We start from the raw sequence: 24,009 nt of genomic DNA, 5'->3' as shown, positions 1-24,009 counted from the left end.
ACCTTATTTTTTCAGATTTGCCCCTATTAAGTGTTATATGATCAAATCCAAATGCGCATTTAATTAGGGGTAGTTTATTCAAAATACCTATTTTTGTTTAGGAGTTAGTATTTTCTTAAGGGGTGTACAAATGGCTAAGTAAACATTTTTTTTTTTTAATCCGGAGGGAGTATTATTTTTATACTACACTCAATGTGAGAACAATCCTAAAATTACTAGTTCTGGAATAGAACAATTAAAATGGCATATTTACTCTACTCCAAAGCTATTTTTCCGAAGTCTTTTAAGAAAATCATGGTTAAGTTGAAATAAATGTTTATTCAATTTTATTTAGGCATAACATATAAACAGGCCCTCAAATTTGGCCTCAAGGCGATATGCCCTCCAACTTTGGGTGTGAAGAAAAGACCTCAACTTGTTCTCCTTTGTTAGTTGAATACTCCAACTTACAAAATAATCATCTAGACACCTCCAAAATCCATGGGCACTTCAGCATTTGTCTTTATTACGTGTTCAAACGTTAAGAGAAAGAATTACAAATAGCAGCATAACAGGGGTGATGAGCTTTTCCTCCTCTCTTTATTAGGTGCTTTATTATATATAGAGGCAAAAACTGCAACAGTCTCATCAGTAGTTGAGACCAGCAGATTGTTTGTTGACACTAGCGGCAGACCATACCTATTCACATAAAGATCAATTTAACAATAAATTTAATTAGTATACCAGTAATTAGTAAGAGTCTTCAAGAAGAAGATTCATACTAATGGCAAACAAAATGCTGTAAGCATAAATGATACTGCAAATATGTATATGAAATTTCCAGCACTTAAGGGTTCAGTAAATTTGATGCCTGTGTCCAACCAATTAAGTGACAGAGGATCTTTACATTTGATACGATAATATCATGTTGTCCAATGTTATTAAATTTTACCAAACATTATGAAACACATATCGATTGATCAAAGCCCAAGTCAATTAGGTACATCAGAAATTGTTTAAGCAAGGAACTCATTGATATACATCTACTACTACTATTAAAGTTGCTATTTTTATTATAACACTAGTAAATTGGCCGGCCTAGTTACATTTATGAAATGACACTATCCAATACTAATACAAAAAGCGAAAAAATTTCAATGATAAACAAACTTAAATATTTGACTCGTTTCGTCAGAGTTGTATAGTTTTAATGTATTCAAATAACTTTGACAAAAATTATGAGATCTTTAGAAATATTTTAATTCACAAGTTAAAATATTTTCATTAGAATTATTTATGGAATCTTTGAAGATGAGAAATTGAGAACTATTGCAATTCTAAGTCCACCATCTTGAAGATCATTGAATGACTGGGCACATACAAGGCGTACAAATTACTTACCCGTCTTAATAATAATAACTTTTTAAGCCTAAAAGAAAAAAAAGATGTGGTGTTAAGAATATTGTTGACCCCCATGTACTTCCTCCGTTCACTTTTACTTGTCCACTATTCTAAAAATAGACATTCACTTTTACTTGTCCACTTTGGCATATCAAGAGAAAACTAATTTGTTTAACATTAATTACTCATTCCAAATCATTTTTCAAATCCAATATAATTATACACCATTTAATATGAGTATCATGGTAAAATATAGTCTTCATTTATTATTTCTTAAAGGATGTGCAAAGTCATAATGAATGTAAAGTGAATGAGAGGAGATATAATTTTGTACTCCGTATACAAATAATTAATAGTCACAATGACGGGGTGCATAAATTTATCAATGAACATTAAAATTAAGATAATCTTTTACATATAAGTTATAACATGAACAATCAACTTTGTAATCCAAAACTCCATTATTTTTTTTCTTTTTGCCCCATTCAGTATTATGGTATTCAATGCAACATTAAAAAATCACATGTACGTTTCTTTTCCTTTTCTTCACCCAGTTAAATGTCTCACAATAGATTATTCTATTTAAAAAATACAGTCTTTTCGACTTTTTGAATCAAATGCTTTATTCAAATCTTTTATCAAGCTATATTATGTCCAGCATCTAATCAAGAATCTTAAGCCAAGTTTTTGAAAGTTCTCGAGTGAATACTTCCCTCAAGAATTAAACTATACCGTGAAAACCTGTTATCGTTACTCTCATGATCTCTTGCTAAACCTTTCGATGCTTATTTGAATGTGAAATAGGACTTGAGAGAGAGAGATCATGTTATGTGCCTAGCTGGTGTAAATATTTGTCGTCACAATATAAAGGGTTGTGATTCTAGTCAAAGAGTATATGGAAAAACAAGGGCCTTTTAATTACACGGAAGGCCACCTAACTTTTATAGTAGTATATAATTGCAGTAAAATCATCAAACTTATTTTTCTAACCATAAAATCACTCAACTTTCACTTTGTTTCCTAAAATGAATTAAGATGCTAATGGTATGTAAATAACTAAACTTTCTTTCCCATTGGACCCCGCGTGCGTAGAAGAGAGCATATCTTCCAAACTCAACTACGTACTCCACTATCTTATCTGCATTGTCCGTTGTTTCTTCGTGGTTCTTTCGTTTACTTGACATTATTAGGAGACTTGGTTGTGTCCAAATTTCAAGACTCGAACGATGGAGAAATAAAGATTCCATTTACAAGGAAGATATATGGAAAGAATTATCACCACTCTTTTTTTTTTTTTTAAATTAATCTTCACACACCTCGTTTGATTTATGACATTTGACTCGACGACTATTCTTAGTCTAATAATTCTAACATTATTTGTTCATGCTTGAACGTTAAAATTTACAAAGATGGAGTTTCTTTTGTTAAAATGGTTTAGAGAATATAATGTTTGTAAGAAGCTAGCCAAACTTGGTAATCAAATTGCCCTTACTACAGGTTGTAATATTTTGGAAGTTGTTACTACTAGTTAAATAAAATAAATTTTCAATTGTTAATAACTACACTACTATTGTTATATACTCCCGATATATTCCACTTTATTTGACTCTACTTCTTTATTTACTTTGTTCCAAAAGAATCTTAACAAGATACTTTTACAGCCAAGCAAATGCGACGATATGTTTAACATTACAAGCCTTTTAGAAAGTTCTATACCACATAAATAGATGAGCATTTCAAGATCACAAATTCTAAACATCTTCCACTTTTTTAAAAACTTATTGTCGTGTCAAACTATACACCAAACAAACTAAAACAAAGGAAGTAATATATTGTTAGTCCATAAAATAAAACATTATACAATTTCTTCAGTCTCTTCTAATTTTTTTTATTGATTGCTTACAAGTGTCTTATCTAATTCGTTTCTCCTTTTTCATTATACAAAAATTTTCCATTCTAGGCAGCTACCCCACGTTGTCTTATTAGCTGAATGAATTGTCCCCTTCTTCTTTCGTTTAGTTGACATGATGAGTAGGAGACTTGCTGAGTCAAGATATCTACTACACTAATAAAAGTTTTTTTTTTTATCCCGCATATTCCATTTTTTATCCAGTAAATCAAATATCTACTAATAAAATTATATTCACTAAATAATCTTTTAATTTTAGTTTTATAATCTAGAAATTATAGTTCAAGAATAATTGTACTCAAACCAAAAGACACTTAACATATGTTCACACTGATCCTTTGCACTACCAATCAGATCCGCGTTTTCCTTTATCATATCTGCCGTAAATTTTCCAATAGAAAAGTACTCACTACTGCATCTCCCATGATCTTTCTTTCTGTTTAGTAAGCAAGAATGTAAACCCTTTTAGGGGTCGTCTGGTTACAAGGATCAATAAGGAAAAATAATTCCGAGATAAAATGTGAGATTAATTAATTTCACGTCTAATTGAAATTTTAATTGACAAGTTCTTTTCTCAATTGATGATACCACTGCATGGACCTATCTTTTCAAATTCTTTGGCCTCATCCAAGAAGACAACTAAGACATATAGCACTTTCCAATTAAATTTTCAATTCCAAACTTGATATGTTACATTCCAGGAGAAGAATATGCCTGTACAAAGCCTGACCTCTTCCAAATACAAAGTTCAAGATTTTAATTAGTTCAATTCTTACAAGTACAAACTTCAAAATTTTAATTAGTTCAATTCTTTGAAGTAAAAAGTTCAAGATTATAATTAGTTCACCCCTAATCCTCTATAAGCCAGAGAAAAACTTTCAAATGAATCTTGAATTTGTATGTCTATTGTTGCTTCTTCCATGGCTTATGGTTGTTGATCAATCGACAGCAGCAACATCTCTAGCAAAGCCTGGCTGTGAAGAGGGTTGTGGGAACCTTACCATTCCTTATCCTTTTGGATTGAGTGTCAGCTGCTCCCTTAATTCATGGTACTTAATCAAGTGCAATCGAAGTTATAGTCCTCCTAAAGCTTTCTTGAATTCATTTCTGCAAAAACAACTCCAAGGTGAAGTGAAATCTGTGTCAGTTGAAAACCAAACCATCACTACCTTACTTTTAATAATAAATTATTGCAACGGTACAGATCAAGAAAGTAGAATCATCACAAGGGGGACAAATTTGTCTGGAAGCCCTTTTTATTACTCAAAAGATAGGAACAAGTGGATGTTTGTTGGCAGTGGAAATGGTCTTGTCACACAGAAAGAAAATGTTCTATCGGGATGTACATCGATCTGCACCGAAGGCACAACATTGACAGGATGCTATGGCATCAACTGTTGCCAATCTCTTGTCCCTTTTGATCTGAGCTTATATAAAGCAAACTTCACGAACATGGGGATTCAGCAAGGGGCTAACCGGATATGCAATGCTGCTTTCTTGGTAGACCAAACTTGGGTTCCAGATAAAGTTGCAGAACCCATTGTTGCAGAACCCATTGTTTTTCTTGCTCCTGTTGTTTGGCTCTGGACTCTAAAATCCAAGGAGTTAGAGGCCGGGTTGCTGTGCGAAAAATCTGAGGCTGCTGTTAAGTTGGAAAATGGTACTTCTGTGGCAAATTTGCAGTGTCGCTGTGGACCTGGAACACAAGGAAATCCATACTTTTTTAATGGATGCCAAGGTACATACAATCATTTGATATTTATGTGGAGTTAAATGAGTTCTCTGTTGCATTGAACAATATCCTGCATGTTCACATCAGATGAATCAGATTTTTAGGATAAAGAAAGACTATACGTTTAGGAGACTGGATAAAACACTAAGAAAGACTACGTTTAGGAGACTGGATTGAACACTATTATAGATCTAACAACACAAGGCATTTCGGCTATAATTGTTTTGTGCATCAAAATTAGACCTTGTCAATGGCAAAATTAGGGTTGAAGTAAACTATCTTGATATTATAATGAGTGTTAATTCTGTATAATGTAAACCTACTTTTTCCATATCTGCACACTCCACCACCAACAGCACTGCTCCACCCCACTCCGCCCCAACCCCCCACCCCCTCCCATTTGTGGCTAGTAGAAGGAAACTAACCACTGAGCCTAATTGAAACGAAATAAATAGTATCAGGATTTAGAATCTAAATTCTCTTTCATTTCTTGATTATGTTCTAAGCATTAGTATAAAGGACAGCCCAGTGCACAAAACATCCTTGCTTTACCAGGGTTGGTGGCAGGGCCGCACCCCAAGGGGTGTGATGTAGATAACCTATAATGCAAGAATTAGTACTGCTTCCACGGCCCGAACCCCTGATGTGAAGTTTAAAGTGATTTGGTATAGTTAGTGCAATAATTAGGTTGAGTGTTGGACATTTTTTGCTATGGAGTTCGAAAACTAAGATTTGAAAGTGGAAAAAACTCATTCAGATAACCTCCTCACTCCTCAGAAACATAGGAGAGAAAATCAATAGGGCACTTATATTTTGTGTATTTCCCTGATGCATATCATTCTAACATTGTTTTGTATGTTATCAGCCATTCAAAGATGCACCAATTGCATAGACGTGTTATACTACTCGAAGCCATCTTCCACAATCATTCTACTTAGTAAGTCACTTTCTGTATTACTTCCTAGTCATTTGAAAACTCAACACTGTCAGAACTACATCGAGAAAATGGTAGACATCCTAGTTTTGATACTTCGTGGTTGCAAATCAAGAAGAAAGGAAGCTAGGTTTAGAAGTCATGCATCTCTGTCTTTCTATCATATTCAATCACAGAAAGACTCGAAATTTCCCTCGAAAAAAGGTAAAATGCCTAATTCTAGTTTATTGGCTGATTCTCCTCATTGCTGTCCAAACAGGTGTATTCATAAGCATTGGAGTGCTGCTTATGCTGTTTGGGAGCTATTTATTGTACAGAACATTCAAAAGGAGAAGGAACAAAAGGCAGAAACAAATGTTTTTTAAACGCAATGGTGGCCTCTTACTGCAACAGCAGCTATCATCCAATGAAGGGATTATTGACAAAGCAAAACTTTTCACTGCTAAAGAACTGGAGAAGGCAACAGACCACTTCAATGAAAATCGCATACTTGGTCGCGGAGGTCAAGGTACAGTATACAAAGGCATGTTACCTGATGGAAACATTGTAGCAGTGAAAAAGTCCAAGTTGGTAGACGAAAACCAGTTGGATCGGTTTATCAACGAGGTTGTTATTCTTTCACAGATTAATCACAGGAATGTGGTGAAGCTACTCGGCTGTTGTTTGGAAACAGAAGTACCTCTACTTGTATATGAGTTTATAATTAATGGCACGCTTTACAGCCTCATACATAATGAGAATAATGAGTTTCCCTTTTCATGGAGCATGCGTTTGAGAATTGCCACAGAGGTTGCCGGATCGTTGGCTTATCTACATTCTGCAACTTCTGTTCCAATCTATCATAGGGACATCAAATCAAGCAATATACTTTTAGACGAAAAATACCGTGCCAAGGTGTCAGATTTTGGTACTTCAAGGTCCATTGCAATTGATCAAACTCACCTAACGACTGGAGTTCAAGGGACCTTTGGCTATTTAGATCCCGAGTATTTCCAATCCAGCCAATTTACAGAAAAAAGTGATGTCTATAGCTTTGGCGTTGTTCTTGCTGAACTCTTAACAGGAAAGAAAGCAATTTCAACCACAACAAATGAAGAGAGAAGTTTGGCAACAAATTTCATTTCGGCAACAGATGGAAATCACCTCGATACAATTATCCAGACAGAAATTTCACAAGAAGGTAGAAAGGAGGATATAATGGCAGCTGCTAATATAGCATATCATTGCTTAAACTTGAACGGTAAGAAAAGGCCAACTATGAAGGAAGTAACCACAGCACTGGAAGCCATCAGATCAAATGTGCCTTCTGCAGCAGTAACAAATTTTCAACTAGAAAAGGGTGATACGGCAGAAAGCTCGGTCATATCAGAAGCTAACTACACATGGACTAACACAAATAGTACCTCATCATCAGATATCCATCCATTGTTGTTTGAAACTAGTTGATTTATATTTCGACACAAGGTATATCAGAGCTTGTCACCAAGTAAAAGTTTTTTAGCCAGGGGACAAAGTCATAGCTTTATTTTTCAAATTTCTCTACTTTTCTCATGGTGCTGTAAGGATTGTCTATGGCTATATATACTTGAAGGGTATGCAGGTCTAACTGAATATTTATTTTCCCCCTAGTATCAATACTCATTCTTGATAAGCACCTAAGTTCTTAGGAATGTAACACTTATGATTACTTAATTACTCCATCTTTAACGTGCTTTCCATGAAAAAATTCTATTTGTGTGAACCAAAAGTATTACTAAAAGTTTTCAACTATGGCAACCGTCCGACTCGAACTCAAGACATTTTGATATCATATAGTATAACTCTTTAAACGATCACATAATGTTTCAATGCAGTATTGGTTATTTTTATACCCAAAGCTTTAACTACAAGTAATTCACGTAATCAGATTTCGTTTACGTAGGGAAATTGAAATTGCTTTTGAAATCATGATATTTCTTCACATTTAATGATACAAAAAATAGTTTTTATGACTTTATTAATTACAATAGGTAAGCAGAATTTATTGAAAATACAACTATTTGAACTCAATGAACTCTCCTTCATTTTGGTTGAACAAATTTAAGAATAAGATAGATTTTTTGTGCGTAAAATACGTGCTTGGACAACTGTAATTGTTTTGTTTTTATTTTTACTATTCTATCAAGGATATTTGAACTCCAATTGTTAGATGGATCCTAAAAGGTTATCCGAATCGAAGAACATTTGGAATAAAAATACAATGCCCCGAATCTTGAAAGATCTTATTGGATGATTTTTTTTTTAAATACTATTTTATTTTTCATTTAAGTGTTTTACTTCTTTCCCTCTAAAAGGGAAAAAGAACAAAAAGAAATAATCTGGTGGACTAGGCTAATCCAACTGTTTTTTTGCGCGGATTGTCCTTCATATGGAGTGGTCATCCTCAAATCGCTGGTCTTTAATTTTTTTTTTACAACTTCTCGTTTAATGAAAATTTGTGTGCCACAAAAAATAGTTTTTATGATTATTATTCTAGGTAAGCAGTCTACGAAATCAACTAGGAACTCTCCGGGTTCGAACACTAGAGCGTAAAATAGCTTGGACAAAAAAAAAAAAATCGTAAGGCAAGGTCATTTGAAACTATGTCTATTCGAGCGAAATTACATAAAAATTATGCTTTCTTCCGCATAGTTCTGTGGGATAACTTAATTTCGCAATATTTTTAACCATGCCAGATGAGACATAATTTCTATATAAATTTGCCTGATTAGGCATAGTTCCTATGAAATCTTGCTTTGCAAAATTAGGTCATAGATCCAAATTTCATTTTCTGTTTTTTCAATATCAAGAGTATTTTCGATCACTTTTTTATTACTTAAAATACCTAAGGCCAAAAATTAAAGACCTACTATTTGAGGGGCAAAAATTAAAGACCACCCCCAGATAGGGACAATCATGTTCAAGTGTAAATGGTTGACAAGGCCCAAGATAAGTTGGAAACGTGAAGCCCAACTATTGGAGCATCCTAGGGCACACTACTCCCCTAATCCCTCTGATCTCCTCTATCACTCCAATATCTCAAGCCTTGATTCAATAAACTGGTATGAACTTTTGAAATTTATTTTTGAGTTTCTGACATTTGTTGGATTTTGAAATCATTCTAAAACATAAACTTCTAATCTAAGAAAGTTCAAATTTTTAGTTCATATTGTGAGACCCATATTATTAAAAAAGAGAGGTAGACATATAGTTTGGTGTATAGAATATGCTAATGCAGTTTTATACGTTATAAAGGTTCAGCAAAGTAAAAAATTAAAAAAAAAAAGAGATCAAAATCAGCAAGTTAATGATTATTACAGTAAGTGCTTGAATTAGAGGCAAATCATTCTTGAAATTTTATTATATACTGTTTTGGAGATAATTACTCATCAGATGTATCAAAAATGAATGTTATGTTTTAAGATTCTTGGAAGTTTAGTGCTCATGTTCTTTTGTAATTGCTATGTTATGCAGTTGGAAGGAAAAACTAAAAGAAATTAAGGAAACGAGGATGGGTGAAAATTCTACACACAACAAGAGAACTGGTCTGCCCAGAAAACGATTTTATCGAGCACGTGCTCATAGTAATCCATTAAGTGATTCGCATTTTCCAATTCCTATTTCCCCTGCTGGGGTTGATTATTCCCTACATTACCCTGAAATGGTTAAAGTATATCCTTCCAAAAAGATCCAGTTTGCTGATGTTGGTTGTGGATTTGGAGGCCTTTTAATATCCCTTGCACCCCTTTTCCCTGATACACTTATGGTCGGAATGGAGCTACGAGACAAGGTGACAGAGTATGTGAAGGAGCGAATTTTGGGTTTGAGGACGACTAATCCTGGTCAATACCAGAATATTTCGGTGGTACGGACCAATTCAATGAAGTACATTCCGAATTACTTTGGGAAAGGACAGCTTCAAAAGATGTTTTGCTTGTTTCCGGACCCCCATTTCAAAGAGAAGAATCATCGTCGACGAGTTATTAGTCCATTCTTGCTAGACGAGTATGCATATGTGCTTGCTGTTGGTGGAATTATATACACAATAACGGATGTCGAGGAGCTTGGTGAATGGATGAAATCCTGTTTGGAAGAACATCCGATGTTTGAGCCAACTTGAAGCTGATCAGGTTGTAAAGCTCCTCAGTAGTGCAACAGAAGGACAAAAGGTAGCACGCAACAATGGACAAACATTTCGAGCTGTTTATAGACGAATTGCAACTTGCTGAGTTATCATGGTCAAATTCTAGGGGATTTTTGTAACTTTCTTCGCTTCGAGTCTTCATACCTGTCTGATTGTAAGAGATGATATTGATGTCTTCTTTTGTTGAGTCAACAGAAGTGCGGTCTGTGCAACTAATTATAGGTACTTTGTGACAGATTATGAAGATTAATCACGATTCTGCCATTTTTTCTTAATTTTGATTGTTCCATTCCTGAGAAGGCAGTTAGTTTTGGTTTATTTTAGTTTCTTACAATGGATTCCTTGTTGCTGGATATGCTGAGTTGATAGCTACACAACTGCACAAGAATGTTTGCTGTTTGTGCATTGTCATCAAGAATTTTGATAGAATGAGATAATTTGAATGAGCAGACTGTTGTATTGTTGACAAAATATTAGCTGTAGTAGATCAAGTAGGCACTTATATTGAGCTTCAAAGACTTGTATTCCGCTTATGTCATGTAGTCTTCCCCCCCCCCCCTTTTTTTTTTTTTTTTTTTTTTTATGAACTTTTGTAATATTCATTACCAAGTGTGAAACAATTACAGAACCATAGTAGAAGTAACTCACTCTGCTATCCAAAATTGCAACAAAGAAAACTCAGCAAAACTATGCAGTACACAGCTAGAATAACTACAATTTAAGTTGATGAACTACATTTCTAATTCTAGGAGATGATCCGAAACAGCAAATAGTGGCGATTTCTCTGGCTAGACTTCCCCATTCTCTACTTTTCTGCTGAAAAATAGTGTGTTCCTCTCAATCCATATACCATGAATGGTGTTTCCAATGGACAGTGACAAATTGCATTCTCATTTGAAATTGCCTTACTACTTGTTCAACACATGATCAACTTTTCTCAATCTACATGCTATATAGTATATCATTTTTATAAATATTTTCTTTATAGTTTTTTTAATTGGCATTTGTGTATCATCTTTGATCTGCATGTTGCTCTATAATTTCACTATTGAACTACTGTAGAAAGTGAAAATTTAATTTGCGGTTCAATACGCTTACAACATTCCAAACGGGTTTTCATGGACAAGTCAGAGATATTGGAGCTTATCCCAATGTAAATTATTTTTCTAATTTTACTCTGTTTTCCCTCCTAACTAATAATCTCTCAATTTTTATTTTTTAATGTAGCACTCTTTCTTTTTCCGTTTGTTCCAAATAAAACGTCACATTTCTATATTTAAAAATAATTAAACTTAAGAATTTAATTGTACCTTTTAATAGCATGCCTTTATAACCACTAAAAATATGATGACATGTTTAAGAGATGTCAGTGTCTTGTTTTTAAGGGTAGAAGGATGAAAAATGCCCCTCTACTTTTGAAAAAAAGCTAAAAATATCCTCCATTACGAATTTGGGTCAAAAATACCCCTCCCGTCATTAAAGTTTTCAAATATATCCATATCTTGATGGAAATTCCCAAATTCCCCAAAATAACATGATCTCATTTTTTAAACCCGCTCTATTTTAACTTGACCCAACTAAATAAAAACCCCATATAGGTTACCCGCTCTTATTTCAACAATTTACGTGAATGACCTAACTGGCGAAATTATTATTGGTGTTGTTGTAATGCTTGTTGTTTAGAGCATCAATGAGGAGTGCCTTGTTGTCATCGACACATCACAACTTCCGTTTGACTTCATCCTTTCACTTGTCGGTTGCATATTCTTTGATTGGCTGGAAGCTAACTGGTATATCTCAGGCCACCAGAGTGGAGCCATTAAAATTTGGAAAATAATGCATTGCTCTTATGAGGTCATTCACGTAAATTGCTGAAACATGAGCAGATAATCCATATGGATTTTTTATTTAGTTCGGTCGGATTTAAATGAAGCGGGCTTAAAAAATGAAATCGTGTTATTTTGGGTCATTTGGAATTTTCATTGAGATAGGGGTATGTTTGAGAACTTTAATGACATCAAGAATATTTTTTACTCAAATTTGTAACGGAGAATATTTTTTGCCCTTTTTTCTAAAGTAGAGGGGTGTTTTTGACCTTCATACTAATTCCGTACAAGTTTACCCAGTTAGGCAAGTTTTCGGCGACTTGAATTACTAGCTTAGGACTTAGGAGCAAGAAAATTCAAAGAAAACAGCTCGACAGCAATAATTGCTTAGGTAGCGAAATCTGCCTCATACATCGTAGGTTTAGCACCAAAAATTATGATATAAGCTTAACTTGTTAGTAAAAAATATTAGCTGAAACCTCTGTAAATAAAAACGATTACAGTAATAAATAGTATGTATGGCGTTCCGCATTAATGAATCATGAATGTGTTCCAAGCCCTCTACTTAATTTTCCAAATATGCGTCTTTACATATTTATTAAGAAATCCAATTGTTGGTCATTAAAGAATACAAAAGGAAGAATTTAAAATTTAAAATTTACAAAATACGATCTATCTAGATCTAAAGTGTTAATTCCAACAAATATTGAACTAAAAAAAAATTCTTGATTTCAAAATGGTTTGCCATCTGAAATGAATCTATTATTTCGATTTTTTATTTGTTATTGAATTGCGTGGGTTTGCATACGCATAAAGACCATAAAAAGAGTTTCGTTTTATGGTTCTTTCATATACGTTTTCTTTAATTGAATGAACGTTCTCTCAAAATACTTCAATTGGTACACACAAGAAATAGGCTAATTCGACGGCCTTTTGTTCAATTTCTCGTGGCGCCAAATTCTCATCGATGACGGGTCGAGTGGAATGGACCCCTGGCCTCGGATGTCCATATAAAGAACACGACGAGCATAAATATCCTCTTTAACTTCTATTCTAACGGACTGAATATCTTTTATAAGGAATTGGAAGAATACGCGATGATTTTTTCCTGAAAAACCCCAACGAAAAGATATTTATTTTCCCGGAAATCCCCAATTGCTATCGTTTCCTATATAAATAGATCATAGATGAAGAAAAATAAGTAAACAAAAGCACTTGTATATTTGTATAAGTATAGGGAAGAAATATGTCATCCCAAGTATCAACCAAGTTGATGGTATTCAAAGTCCTATATCTGCTAAGTTTGATGCTCTTTTTTTTTTGGTAACCGAATTTTGTATTAATCACCAGTGAATAATCACAAATCTATAGCAAGTTTATACTCACTTGCTATTTTCTTATCAGGACTACATTCACACAAAAAAGAGAGTAAACTATTACACTTTTAGAATAAGCTTCTTTGGACGATGAAGAGTCGCAACCCTTTTGCTAGCTCGAACATCACACACATAAGCCACCTCTCTAGCAATTAGGCCTTATCCTCTACTCTTTTGTAAAAAACTCTCTGGTTTCTCTCCATCCAAATAGCATAGATAAACTCGGCATATAGCATTTTAAATATTTGAGCTCTTTGAGATTTCCCTTTCCCCTTCTGAATGATTTGCTCGGGGTGTTGATTCCAGCAGCTGCTAGCATCAAACTGGTTTTGTGACCAGAGTAAGAGTTTCTTCCAAATTGCTACAGTGATATCACAACTAGTAAACAAGTGATCTCTGGTTTCCTGATGACTTTGGCACAAGGCACAATCTACCTAAACATCCATCCCCCAGCTATGTAGCTTATCTTTAGTTAGTAATCTATGTTGTATCTGTAACCACATAGTAAAAATTGCTTTTGGTCTGGCAGTGTTACTGAACATCAAGCACTTCCATGGAGGCCTTTGGTGGGATCCAAGCAACTGGAGATATATATTTCTAATGAGAGACTTTCCAATAGAGGGGTTGTGCTGAATTTGCTCAGTCAATACTCTAGTTTCCAGAATTTTCCTTACCATCCAGCGAGCTTGCTGAGGTGGTTGAGCTTCATGAAACTGCTGATCCTTGATATAGAAGGCATGAATCCACCTTATCCAAAGTTTATCTTGTTTATGTTCCAAATCCCAAAAGGTTTTGGCTATAGCAGCCTTGTTCCAAAGTTGTAAATTTGTCAAGTTGAGCCACCTACTGATTATGGAGTACACACCCTTTCCCAAGCTACAGGAGCTTTTTTAGTGATTACATTTGTCCCAGACCAAACATAGCTCCTGCAGTATGACTCAATAGCTTTGAGAACTTTGCTAGGTATGAACATTTGGGCCCAATATGCCCGAATACCAAATAGCCTGAACCAATTGTAGTCTTCCAGCATATGATAGCTTCTTTGCTGTCCAGGAAGAAATTTTTGCAGTTATCTTCTCAATCAGAGGCAGCCACTGGGCCATAGTCAATTTCTTGGTGGAAAGAGGCACTCCTAAATACTTGAATGGTAGTTCACCACAAGAGTAAACAAGAAGAGATAATATACTATCTTGCACATCCTGAGTAGTGCCACCAAAATACACCGAACTTTTCCCAAGATAAGTTTGTTGCTCTTTATATCAAACTAGGTCAATTTTTCAGAAGCTCGTTTCTTTGTTATCAAAGTCCTCCAACTGAAGCCCCTGAATTCCCAATATTAGAAGATTCTTTGGCTCTTTCCTCCTCATCCCTCAAATTCCTATGGCTTCGGCTCTATGTCCTCTGATGATGACATAAATCACTACTCCTAGTTCATGTTTTGATTAAGGGGGTCTTGAATATTAATGAAGTTTATTTATGGAGTATTATGTAAAATAATGCAGCCGGGCTCAACAAAACAACAACAACATATCCAGTAAAATCTCAAAGGTGGGGTCTGGGGAGGGTAGAGTATATGCAGACCTTACACCTTGTTGAGTAGGTCCCTCAGACATGTGGGGCCCACCATAGTTGAATAGTAAATACGCGTGGTACTGTTCACGCGTATAAAAGCCGATTCTCGTTTGCAACCGACCTGTTCACGGTTTCGTTCACGCGGTGTCGTTCACGCGTGTGTACTGCTCACGCGTTTTCCGAAGCTTATAAATAGAGTTCTAAGATTCATTTGGAAAGACACCATTAAGAAAATCTCGGAATACATCCGAGTGAGAGCAAAAGTGAGGTATTCCATAGATCGTAAGAAAATAGTACGTAGCGAAGAAAAATAGAGTGTGAGTGATATTGTAGTAAGGTGGGAAAAATCAAAAGAGTGTTTTTCTTTTGTGGGTGTGAGTGGTCTTAGGAGTATTTATACTCGTTACTACCAAAGTGTAAAATTCCTTACTATAGTGATATCATTTTCCTCTGCCGTGGTTTTTTCCCTTATTCAAGGGTTTCCACGTAAAACCTTGGTGTCATTACGTATTTTATTCTTGCTAATTTAACCATAAATTAGTGTTCCGCGTTTATCACTAATACTTAAGTGAATATTATTTTGCGGGGGCTATTTTATTCAACAAGTGGTTCGAGCTAAGGTTAAAATCGAGTATGCTAATGGTTTGCGGCCACAAACGAACTTCCACATCGTAAAAGAATTACTTTGGTCTTCGAATAAAATAGTATTTGTATTTGTGATAAACGATGAAGCCAACACTAGTAGAATGGTTACTTTAAATGGCGTAAATTATGCCATTTGGAAGGGCAAAATGGAAGATTTGCTCTATGTCAAGAATTTTCATCAACTTTGTCTTTGCAAATAAAAAGCGATAATAAATCGGATGAAGAGTGGAATTTGTTGTATCGGCGGGTTTGCGGCTTTATTAGACAGTGGGTTGACGATAATGTGTTGAACCATATTTGGGAGACACGTACTCGGACCTATGGGAGCATCTTGAAAGTTTGTATGCTCGAAAACCGGTAACAACAAGATGTTTTTGATAAAGCAAATCGGGTTTAAAATACCACGATGGTTCGCAATGACGGATCATCCGAATATTTTTCGGGGGATCATGAACCGATTATCGCTATGGGCATTAACTTTGATGAAGAAATTCAAGGCTTGTTTCTACTTGGTTCCCTACCGGATTCTTGGGAAATTATTAGAACTTCATTATCAAGTCGCTCCCGGATGGTGTGATCTCTATGGATCTTGCCAAGAGCGAGTCTTTTAAATGAAGAGATGAGAAGAAAATCTCAAGGTTCCTCCTCATCGGATGTCTTGGTAGACCGACACTTTGTGGGGAGAGGCAGAATCGTGGTTCTCAAAATAGAGAACATCATAGAAGCAAATCGAAGCGGACTTAAAGATATTGAGTGTTATCATTGCGGGAAAAAAGGGCACACAAAGAAGTTACGCCGGATTTTGAAAAAGGAGAATAGAGATAAGGAGGAAAAGAAAGAAGATGGCAATCGTGTTGCCGCTTGTCGTCACTACTGAGAAGATCTTGTTACTATCCTTGATGCGGATACGATAAATATTGCTTGTGATGAGTAAGGTGGGTTGTGGACGGTGGTGCCGCATCTCATGTGACATCACGGAAGGAATTTTTCTCATCCTATACTCCGGGTGACTTTGGAACTTTGAGCATGGGTAATGAGGACCATGTATCTAGGGTGGTGGTGTTGGAACGATTTGTTTGAAAACTAGTATTGGAACTAAACTAGTTTTAAACAATGTAAAGCATGCACCCGATGTTCGTACGCACTTGATCTCTGTTGGTGTTTTGGATGATGAGGGATATGTCGGTACGATGGTCTTGGAAAGTGAAGCTTACTAAAGGTTCCATGATTGTGGCTCGTGGCGAAAAACGTCGTGGTCTATCTTGGACTACGGCCTCACGTGTTGATATGGTGAATGCGGTTGAGAGCAATAGCTCTTCAACGTTATGGCATAAGAGGCTTAGCCACGTTAGCGAGAAAGGACTAAATGTTACACAAAAAGAAATTATTGTCAAATTTCGAAAGTGCTAAATTAGAAAAGTGTGAGCCTTTGCTTGGTGGAAAACAAAATAGAGTTTCTTTCAAGTCTCATCCTCCTTCAAGAAGACGAGTTGCTTGAGTTGGTGCATTCAGATTTATGTGGTCCAATGAAGACAAGGACTTTGGGTGGTGCACTTTACTTCGCTACCTTTATTGATGATTGCTCAAGGAAACTTTGGGTCTACGTCTTAAAGACTAAAGACCAAGTGTTGGGTGTCTTTAGCGATTCGGGCCCTCGGTTGAAAGAACGGAAAGAAGTGAAGTGTATTCGTACGATAACGGTGGTAAATATTGTGGACCGTTTGACGAAATCGCAAGCAACAGTATCAGACACCGAAGACTCCTCCTAAGACTCCTCGGCTTAATGGTTTAGCGAGAGAGGATGAACGGGACCTTGATGGAAAGAGTTAGATGTTTGCTTTACGAAAACCAAGTTGCCGGAATTCCTTTTGGGGTGAGGCATTGTTATGACCTGTGACATGTTATTAATCTATCCCCTGCGGTTGCTTTGCAAAGTGATGTTCCAAACGGAGTTTGGTATGGCAAGGATGTTTCCTATGACCACTTGAAAGTGTTTGGTTGCAAAGCTTTTGTACATGTGCCTAAAGATGAGAGGTCAAAATTAACCGCCTAAGACAAGGCGGTGCATCTTCATCGGTTATGGCCTTGATGAGTTTGGTTACGAGCTATATGATACGATTGATAATAAGCTCATAAGAAGTCGTGATGTTATCTTCATGGAGGATCAAACCATTGAAGATATTAACAAAACGGAGAAGATAAAATCTTCAAGTTCTGAAGGTTTAGTTAATCTTGATCAAGTTCCTCAAACAAATATTGATGAAGTTGGTGGGCTCGATGACGATGGTGATGCCCAGAATGATGTTCCAGATCAGCATGTTGATGATGATAACGATGCTGCTATTGATGAGGTAGATGCTTCTACTTATGAAGTCGTGGATGAGCCAGATATTCCACTTAGAAGGTCTACTAGACAGCATGTTCCTTCTTCCCGTTATTCACCTAATGAGTATGTATTACTCACTGATGGGGGAGAACCTGAATGTTATGAGGAGGCCATGGAAGATGAGCACAAGGATCGATGGATCGAAGCCATGCAAGATGAGATGAAATCTTCGCATGAGAACCATACTTATGAGTTGGTGAAATTGCCTAAGGGCATGAGAGCTTTGAAGAACAAGTGGGTGTTCAAAGTTAAAGCCGAAGAACACAGCTTGAAGCCCAGATACAAAGCTAGATTGGTTGTTAAGGGATTTGGTCAAAGGAAAGGTATTGACTTTGACGAAATATTTTCTCCTGTCGTGAAAATGTCCTCCATTCGGACAGTTCTTGGTTTATTTGCTAGTCTTGATTTGGAGATTGAGCGGATGGATGTGAAGGCGCTTTTCTTCATGGTGATTTAGAAGAGGAGATTTATATGGAACAAACTGAGGGCTTCAAGGAAAAAGGTAAAGAAAATTTTGTATGCAAACTTAAGAAAAGTCTATATGGATTGAAGCAAGCTCCCGGACGATTGGTACAAGAAGTTTGAGTCGTATGGGGAGCAAAGGCTACAAGAAGACTTCTTGAGATCCTTTGTGTTTGTACAAAGATTTTCTCATGATGACTTTATCATCCTTTTGCTATATGTGGATGATATGTTGATTGTAGGCAAGAATGCTTCCGAGTTGACGAGTTGAAGAAACGATTGAGTAAGTCTTTTGCATTGAAAGACTTGGGTCATACTAAAGATTTTGGGCATGAGAATTACTCGTTCAAGAGATGAAAGAAAGCTTTATTTGTCTGAAAGGTACATAGAACGTGTACTAGAGCGCTTGATATGAAGAATGCTAAGTGGGTTAGCACACCTTTCTCCTGGTCATACGGCCGAGGCAAAAGATGTGTCCTACAACAACGGAGGAAAAAGAGAATGGCAAGATTCCTTATTCCTGCGCCGTCGGAAGTTTGATGTATGCAATGGTATGCGCTCGACGAGATATTGCTCATGCGATCGGTGTTGTTAGCGATTTCTCGAAAATCCGGGGAAAAAACATTGGGAAGGTAAGAAGTGGATACTCGGGTATCTAAGAGGAAGCTCGGATGAATGCTTGTGTTTTGGAGGATCAAATCCAATTTTGAACGGCTATACGGATTCGATATGGCGGGTGACCTCGATAACGGAAAATCCCTCTTTTGGATATTTGTTTACTTTTTCGGGGGGAGCTATATCATGGCGGTCAAAGTTGCGAAGTGTGTACCTTGTCTCTGACGGAAGCGGAGTATATTGCGGCTCTTGAAGCCGGGCAAAGATGATATGGCTCGAAGATTCCTTCAAAACTTGGATTGCGGCAAATGGAGTATATTGTCTATTGCGACGGTCGAGTGCAATAGACCGAGCAAGAACTCGATGTACCATGCGAGAACAAAACACATTGATGTCGAATATCCCGGATTCGTGATGCTACGGAGACAAAAAGATTCCCGATTGAAGAAAATCCACACGAGATGGAAATACGGTGATATGATGACAAAGGCGGTCTCGAGGCAAAAGCTTGAAGTTTGTTCCAAGCTAGGCTGGTATGAGCTCTCGGTGATTCACAGAACATTCTTCCCCATGTCGTCGGGAGGGGAGAATTGTTGAGTAGGTCCCTCGGACATGTGGGGCCCACCATAGTTGAATAGTAAATACGCGTGGTGCTTTGTTCACGCGTATAAAACGCGGTTCTTACGTTTTATTTATTCACGCGGTTTACCGTTCACGCGTTTTTAAAGCTTATAAATAGAGTTCTAAGCTTCATTTGGAAAGACACCAAGAAAATCTCGAGACAATACATACGAGTGAGAGCAAAGTGAGGTATTCCATGTTTGTAAGAAAATAGTACGCGAAGAAAAATAGAGTGTGAGTGATATTGTAGTAAGGTGGGAAAAATCAAAAGAGTGTTTTTCTTTTGTGGGTGTAGTGGTCTTAGGAGTATTTATACTCGTTACTACAGATGTAAAATTCCTTGCTATAGTGACATGTTGCTCCTCTTGGCCGTGGTTTTTTCCTTATTCGAGAAGGGTTTTCCCACGTAAAACCTTGGTGTCATTATTCTTTGCATTTTATTCTTGCTAATTTAACCATAAATTAGTGTTCCGCGTTTATCACTAATACCGTGAATATTATTTTGCGGGGCTATTTTATTCCCAACACACCTACCTTGGGAGGTAGGGAGGCTGTTTCCGATAGCCTAAATTATCTAGTTTTCTATATATGTAAATATTAGTATAGCGAAAATAATCACCTTTCTCTCTCGACTCTTCGATGCCATTTTGAGACAGTATAATATTATGCGTGCTTAATTATGTTTGTTTTGTCTTTATTCTATTACTTCTTCTTATTATTATGGTGTGCTGCTACTAAAAGAAAAGAGGTTAAGATATGATGTCAACCCTCTTTCTTTAACCATTCAGTATTTGATACTTAGTGGCTCGACTATTCCTATTTGTGTCATGTAGGGCCCATTTAAAGAAACACACTTCCTACCGAGAACTTTCATTCCCAAAGCTCGAACTCAAGACGTCTGATTAAAATTGGGAGGTTCATAACTATACCACCGCATCCCTTTGTGCTATGGACCGTATCATGCTATCACTTCATTCTCATAGTCAATTCGATCGTAAAGCCTATATTGTGAAGCATGGTTAGAGCATGCAAGACACATAACATTACTTGAACTTTAACCTTAACCTTTTGAGGACGCAGAGCCAACAACTAATAAAAGTATAGCTTGGACTCTTATCACCCAGTAATTAAGAAGATCCAACATCAAATGGAATTTGCTAGTTTTGATTTATTTAAGTACCTCATCATTTGTGAGGGCAGTTCATCCACTTTTCTAAGCCTGCTCTAACAGAATTGATTACAATGGGTTCTTTGTTGATGGACATGCTCAGCAGTGTGAGCACAATATTGTTACTGTTAGTTCAATAGATGGGAAGGAGCCAATACAAAAATTCCTTGGCACGCCAATTTCAAGTCTAAATAAACTAAAGAACCCTTTTTATGTCAATGTTGGAACTTGGAAGCAATCCATTGTTTCTAATGAATGGAACATCTGATAACAAAGCACCTCTGTAACTAGCAAGGAACAAAAGTAAAATTCCTTAATATTAACATAGGAATTTAAAACATGATTCCTATTTTAATAAGGAAACTTTCTTTCCATATACTATATGTTAGGAATTGAAAACAATTCGATTCCTACTCAAATAAGGAACTTTTCCTCTATATATATTTAAGGCTGCCAAAGTTTTCCAAAGAAACCCATCGTTCTCGTCTCTGCCTGTCAAGGTTGGGTTAAGGTCAGCGCACACTCTATCCTTTCCTGACCCCACATGTGAGATTACACTGGGTATGTTGTTGTTGTTGTTGTTGTTGTTGTTGTTGTAGTTTACTCAAAAATCTTCTCTTCGATTCGATATTTTGGGGAGAAAGAATTAGCAATGGGAGAGAGGAAGGTTTTGAACAAGTATTATCCACCAAATTTCGACCAAACAAAGATTCCAAGGTGAAAACAGCCAAAACATCAGCAGACGAATGGGCGCATGATGCTTCCTATGACTATTCGCTGTGGTAATTGCGGTAATTACATCTATAAGGGCACAAAATTCAATTCTCGCGAGACGTATTTGGGAATACATATCTCCAGATTCTACATGAAGTGCACAAATTGCCGTACAGAGATTACGTTTAAGACAGATCCAAAAAATTCTGACTATACTATTGAGTCAGGGAACATTAAGCCTTTCAGATGAGAAGAAGAAACAAAAAAGGGATGCTGAATTGGAAGTATGTGATGATCCGATAAAGTCATTGGAAAATAAAACCTTGATTTCTAAGAGACAAATGGATATGCTTGCTGCTTTAGATGAATTGAAATCCATGAAATCGAGACAATTAGCTGTGAGCATAGATGCAATGCCCGAAGGTTTGCAACGGTCAGACGAAGCAAAGGTTCAGAAGATGAAGCTCTTATAAGATCGGTTTTCCAGGGATCAAATTCAAGGGAGATTGTCAAAAGAATCCACGATGAATCTGAAATTGATGAGGAGGAAGATGCTGATTTAGCCAATTTCTTTACTTCTGAAAGTTCAGAGTCAGAAAAAAATTACTATGTCAAGAGGAGAAAGGTTATTGATTACAACTTTAACAATAATGATTATACCAAATTCATTTTCAAGTCCTCATCAGTCAGAGTATCCGTAGTGAAGAAGCCACCCACAGACTCCAACAGCAAGAAGATAGAAGAAAGAAACAAGATTAGCAATGGTCTGCAATCTCTATGTCAACAATACGAAAGTGATGGAGATTAACTGATTTGGTGTTGCGATTTTTTCTAATGCTTAATTTGGATGATTAGTTAGTATATACACTCTGCTTATTTTTCCCTGTTCATACACAATACAAGGCCAAACTTTTTAAAACATGCTCATTTTAAACACTTTTAAAGTTTGTCTTCCTCTCATAAACTTCATACTCCCATATAATTAGATAGTGCCACGTAAAATGAAACTGAAGAAGTAACAAGAAAAGGAAAACAAGTCCAAGTTCACCAGGTTAGGCAAGTTGTCCGTGAACTAGCTTAATTAGGATCAAGAAAATTCAAAGAAAAATAGCTTGAGAGCAAATAATTGCATGCTACGTAGCCAATAGATTAAGGAGCTCTATATAGCTCTGATATACCGTAGGTTTAGTACTAGATATTATAATATAAGCTTAATCTGTTACAAATGAAAATGATTAGCTGAAATCTCCGTAATATAACAATAATTACTAATAAATTTTGCAAAATTAGAATAAAGTGGTTCAAAGTACGATAGTTAAACCTTGTAATTTTTGGAGGATTTCATCCCATGTTTAAGTTAAAATTTAGGACATATTTAGAAACTAACTAATAAAAAGTTACCACAAACTACAACTTTTTATAACTAAAATATTTAAAATGGACATATGCTTTTTCTTTGTTGCGCATTAATGAATGTGTACCCAGGCCTAGCCCTCTACTTAATTTTCGAAGATTGCATCTTTCGTAAGTAGCAACTATTTACCATTATTGCTTCCTATATAAACAGATTATCAACGAAGAAAAAATTAACATAAACATAAGCACTTGTCTTTAATTACGTATACAAAAATATGTCTTCCCAAGTTTCAACCAAGTGGATGATATTCAAAGTCATATATCTGCTGAGTCTGATCATCTTTATATCAAATTCAGTCAATTTTTCAGAAGCTCGCTTGCTTTTATCAACAGATATTCCTCCAACTCAATCCCCTGAATTTCCTAATACTGTTCCAATATTTGAAGATTCTTTGGCTCTTGCCCCAACCATCACTCAAATTCCTATACTTTCTTCTGATTATAGTACAATATTAGCTCCTGCTTCGACCCCAACTGATCCTATAGCATAAAATCACTACTCCTTTTCATCATGTTTTGAATATGAGGGGTCTTCATTAGTGGAGTTTAGTTATAGAGTAGTGTTGAAATAAAACAGCCTTTATCGTGGGAACAAGCTTAAGTATGTGGTTTACTCTACATATTGATGTAATATATTGAAAATAAAGCTGGCCTCTTCCGTGCCATTTGAGACAATATTATGCATGCATTCTTATGTTTGTTTTGTTTTTATTCTTTACTTGTTGTTGTTATTATTATGGTGTGGTGCTACTGAGAGAAAAAAAGGTATGTTATCATCCTTTTTAACTATTTAGTATCTGGTAACCTTTGGTTTGACTATTTGAATTTGCGTCATGTAAGGCCTCTTTAAGGTCCTATCGAAAACTTTTTCATTTTCAGAGCTTGAACTCTAGACTTTTAATTAAAACTGGAGAGTTCTCATCCATCCCACCACATCCTTGGTGGTATGTTATCCTATCAGGCTATCATCAGTATCATTTATCATTTCATTCTCTTATTCGATCGACCTTAAAGCCTATCTTGTGAAGCATGTTAAGAGCATGCATGGCGCAAAACGTGACTTTATCTTTTAACTTCTTTACGGATCCATA

The 24,009-nt window shown here is 36.0% G+C and overlaps 2 protein-coding genes and 1 pseudogene across 2 annotated transcripts; all 3 read left to right on the top strand.

Moving 5' to 3' along the window:
• Positions 1-4,144: 4,144 nt before the first annotated feature.
• On the top strand, positions 4,145-7,577 carry LOC132040726 (wall-associated receptor kinase-like 1). The gene is made up of 3 exons (XM_059431397.1): positions 4,145-5,027; positions 5,887-5,958; positions 6,215-7,577. Exons 1-3 carry the CDS (start codon positions 4,172-4,174, stop codon positions 7,399-7,401), a joined length of 2,115 nt encoding a protein of 704 aa, XP_059287380.1. The 5' UTR covers positions 4,145-4,171; the 3' UTR covers positions 7,402-7,577.
• Positions 7,578-9,053: 1,476 nt separating this feature from the next.
• Positions 9,054-10,633, top strand: LOC132040717 (tRNA (guanine-N(7)-)-methyltransferase). Its single transcript, XM_059431386.1, is given in 2 exon segments — positions 9,054-10,083; positions 10,085-10,633. Coding segments are annotated over 2 exon segments (765 nt in total). The 5' UTR covers positions 9,054-9,436; the 3' UTR covers positions 10,203-10,633.
• A 9,519-nt stretch (positions 10,634-20,152) lies between these two features.
• On the top strand, positions 20,153-22,410 carry LOC132040711 (uncharacterized; annotated as a pseudogene).
• Positions 22,411-24,009: the final 1,599 nt, after the last annotated feature.

The sequence above is a fragment of the Lycium ferocissimum genome, chromosome 2 (assembly GCF_029784015.1).
Source record: "Lycium ferocissimum isolate CSIRO_LF1 chromosome 2, AGI_CSIRO_Lferr_CH_V1, whole genome shotgun sequence".
Classification (NCBI taxonomy): domain Eukaryota; kingdom Viridiplantae; phylum Streptophyta; class Magnoliopsida; order Solanales; family Solanaceae; genus Lycium; species Lycium ferocissimum.
The sequence above is the reverse complement of the archived record's forward strand: the minus strand, read 5'-3'. Positions and strand labels throughout refer to the sequence as shown.

Coding starts and splice junctions, on each gene's coding strand:
- LOC132040726 (XM_059431397.1), top strand. CDS start 4,172: ATGAATCTTGAATTTGTATGTCTATTGTTGCTTCTTCCATGGCTTATG. Junction 5,028..5,886: donor CTTTTTTAATGGATGCCAAG/GTACATACAATC, acceptor GTATGTTATCAG/CCATTCAAAGATGCACCAAT. Junction 5,959..6,214: donor TTCCACAATCATTCTACTTA/GTAAGTCACTTT, acceptor CTGTCCAAACAG/GTGTATTCATAAGCATTGGA.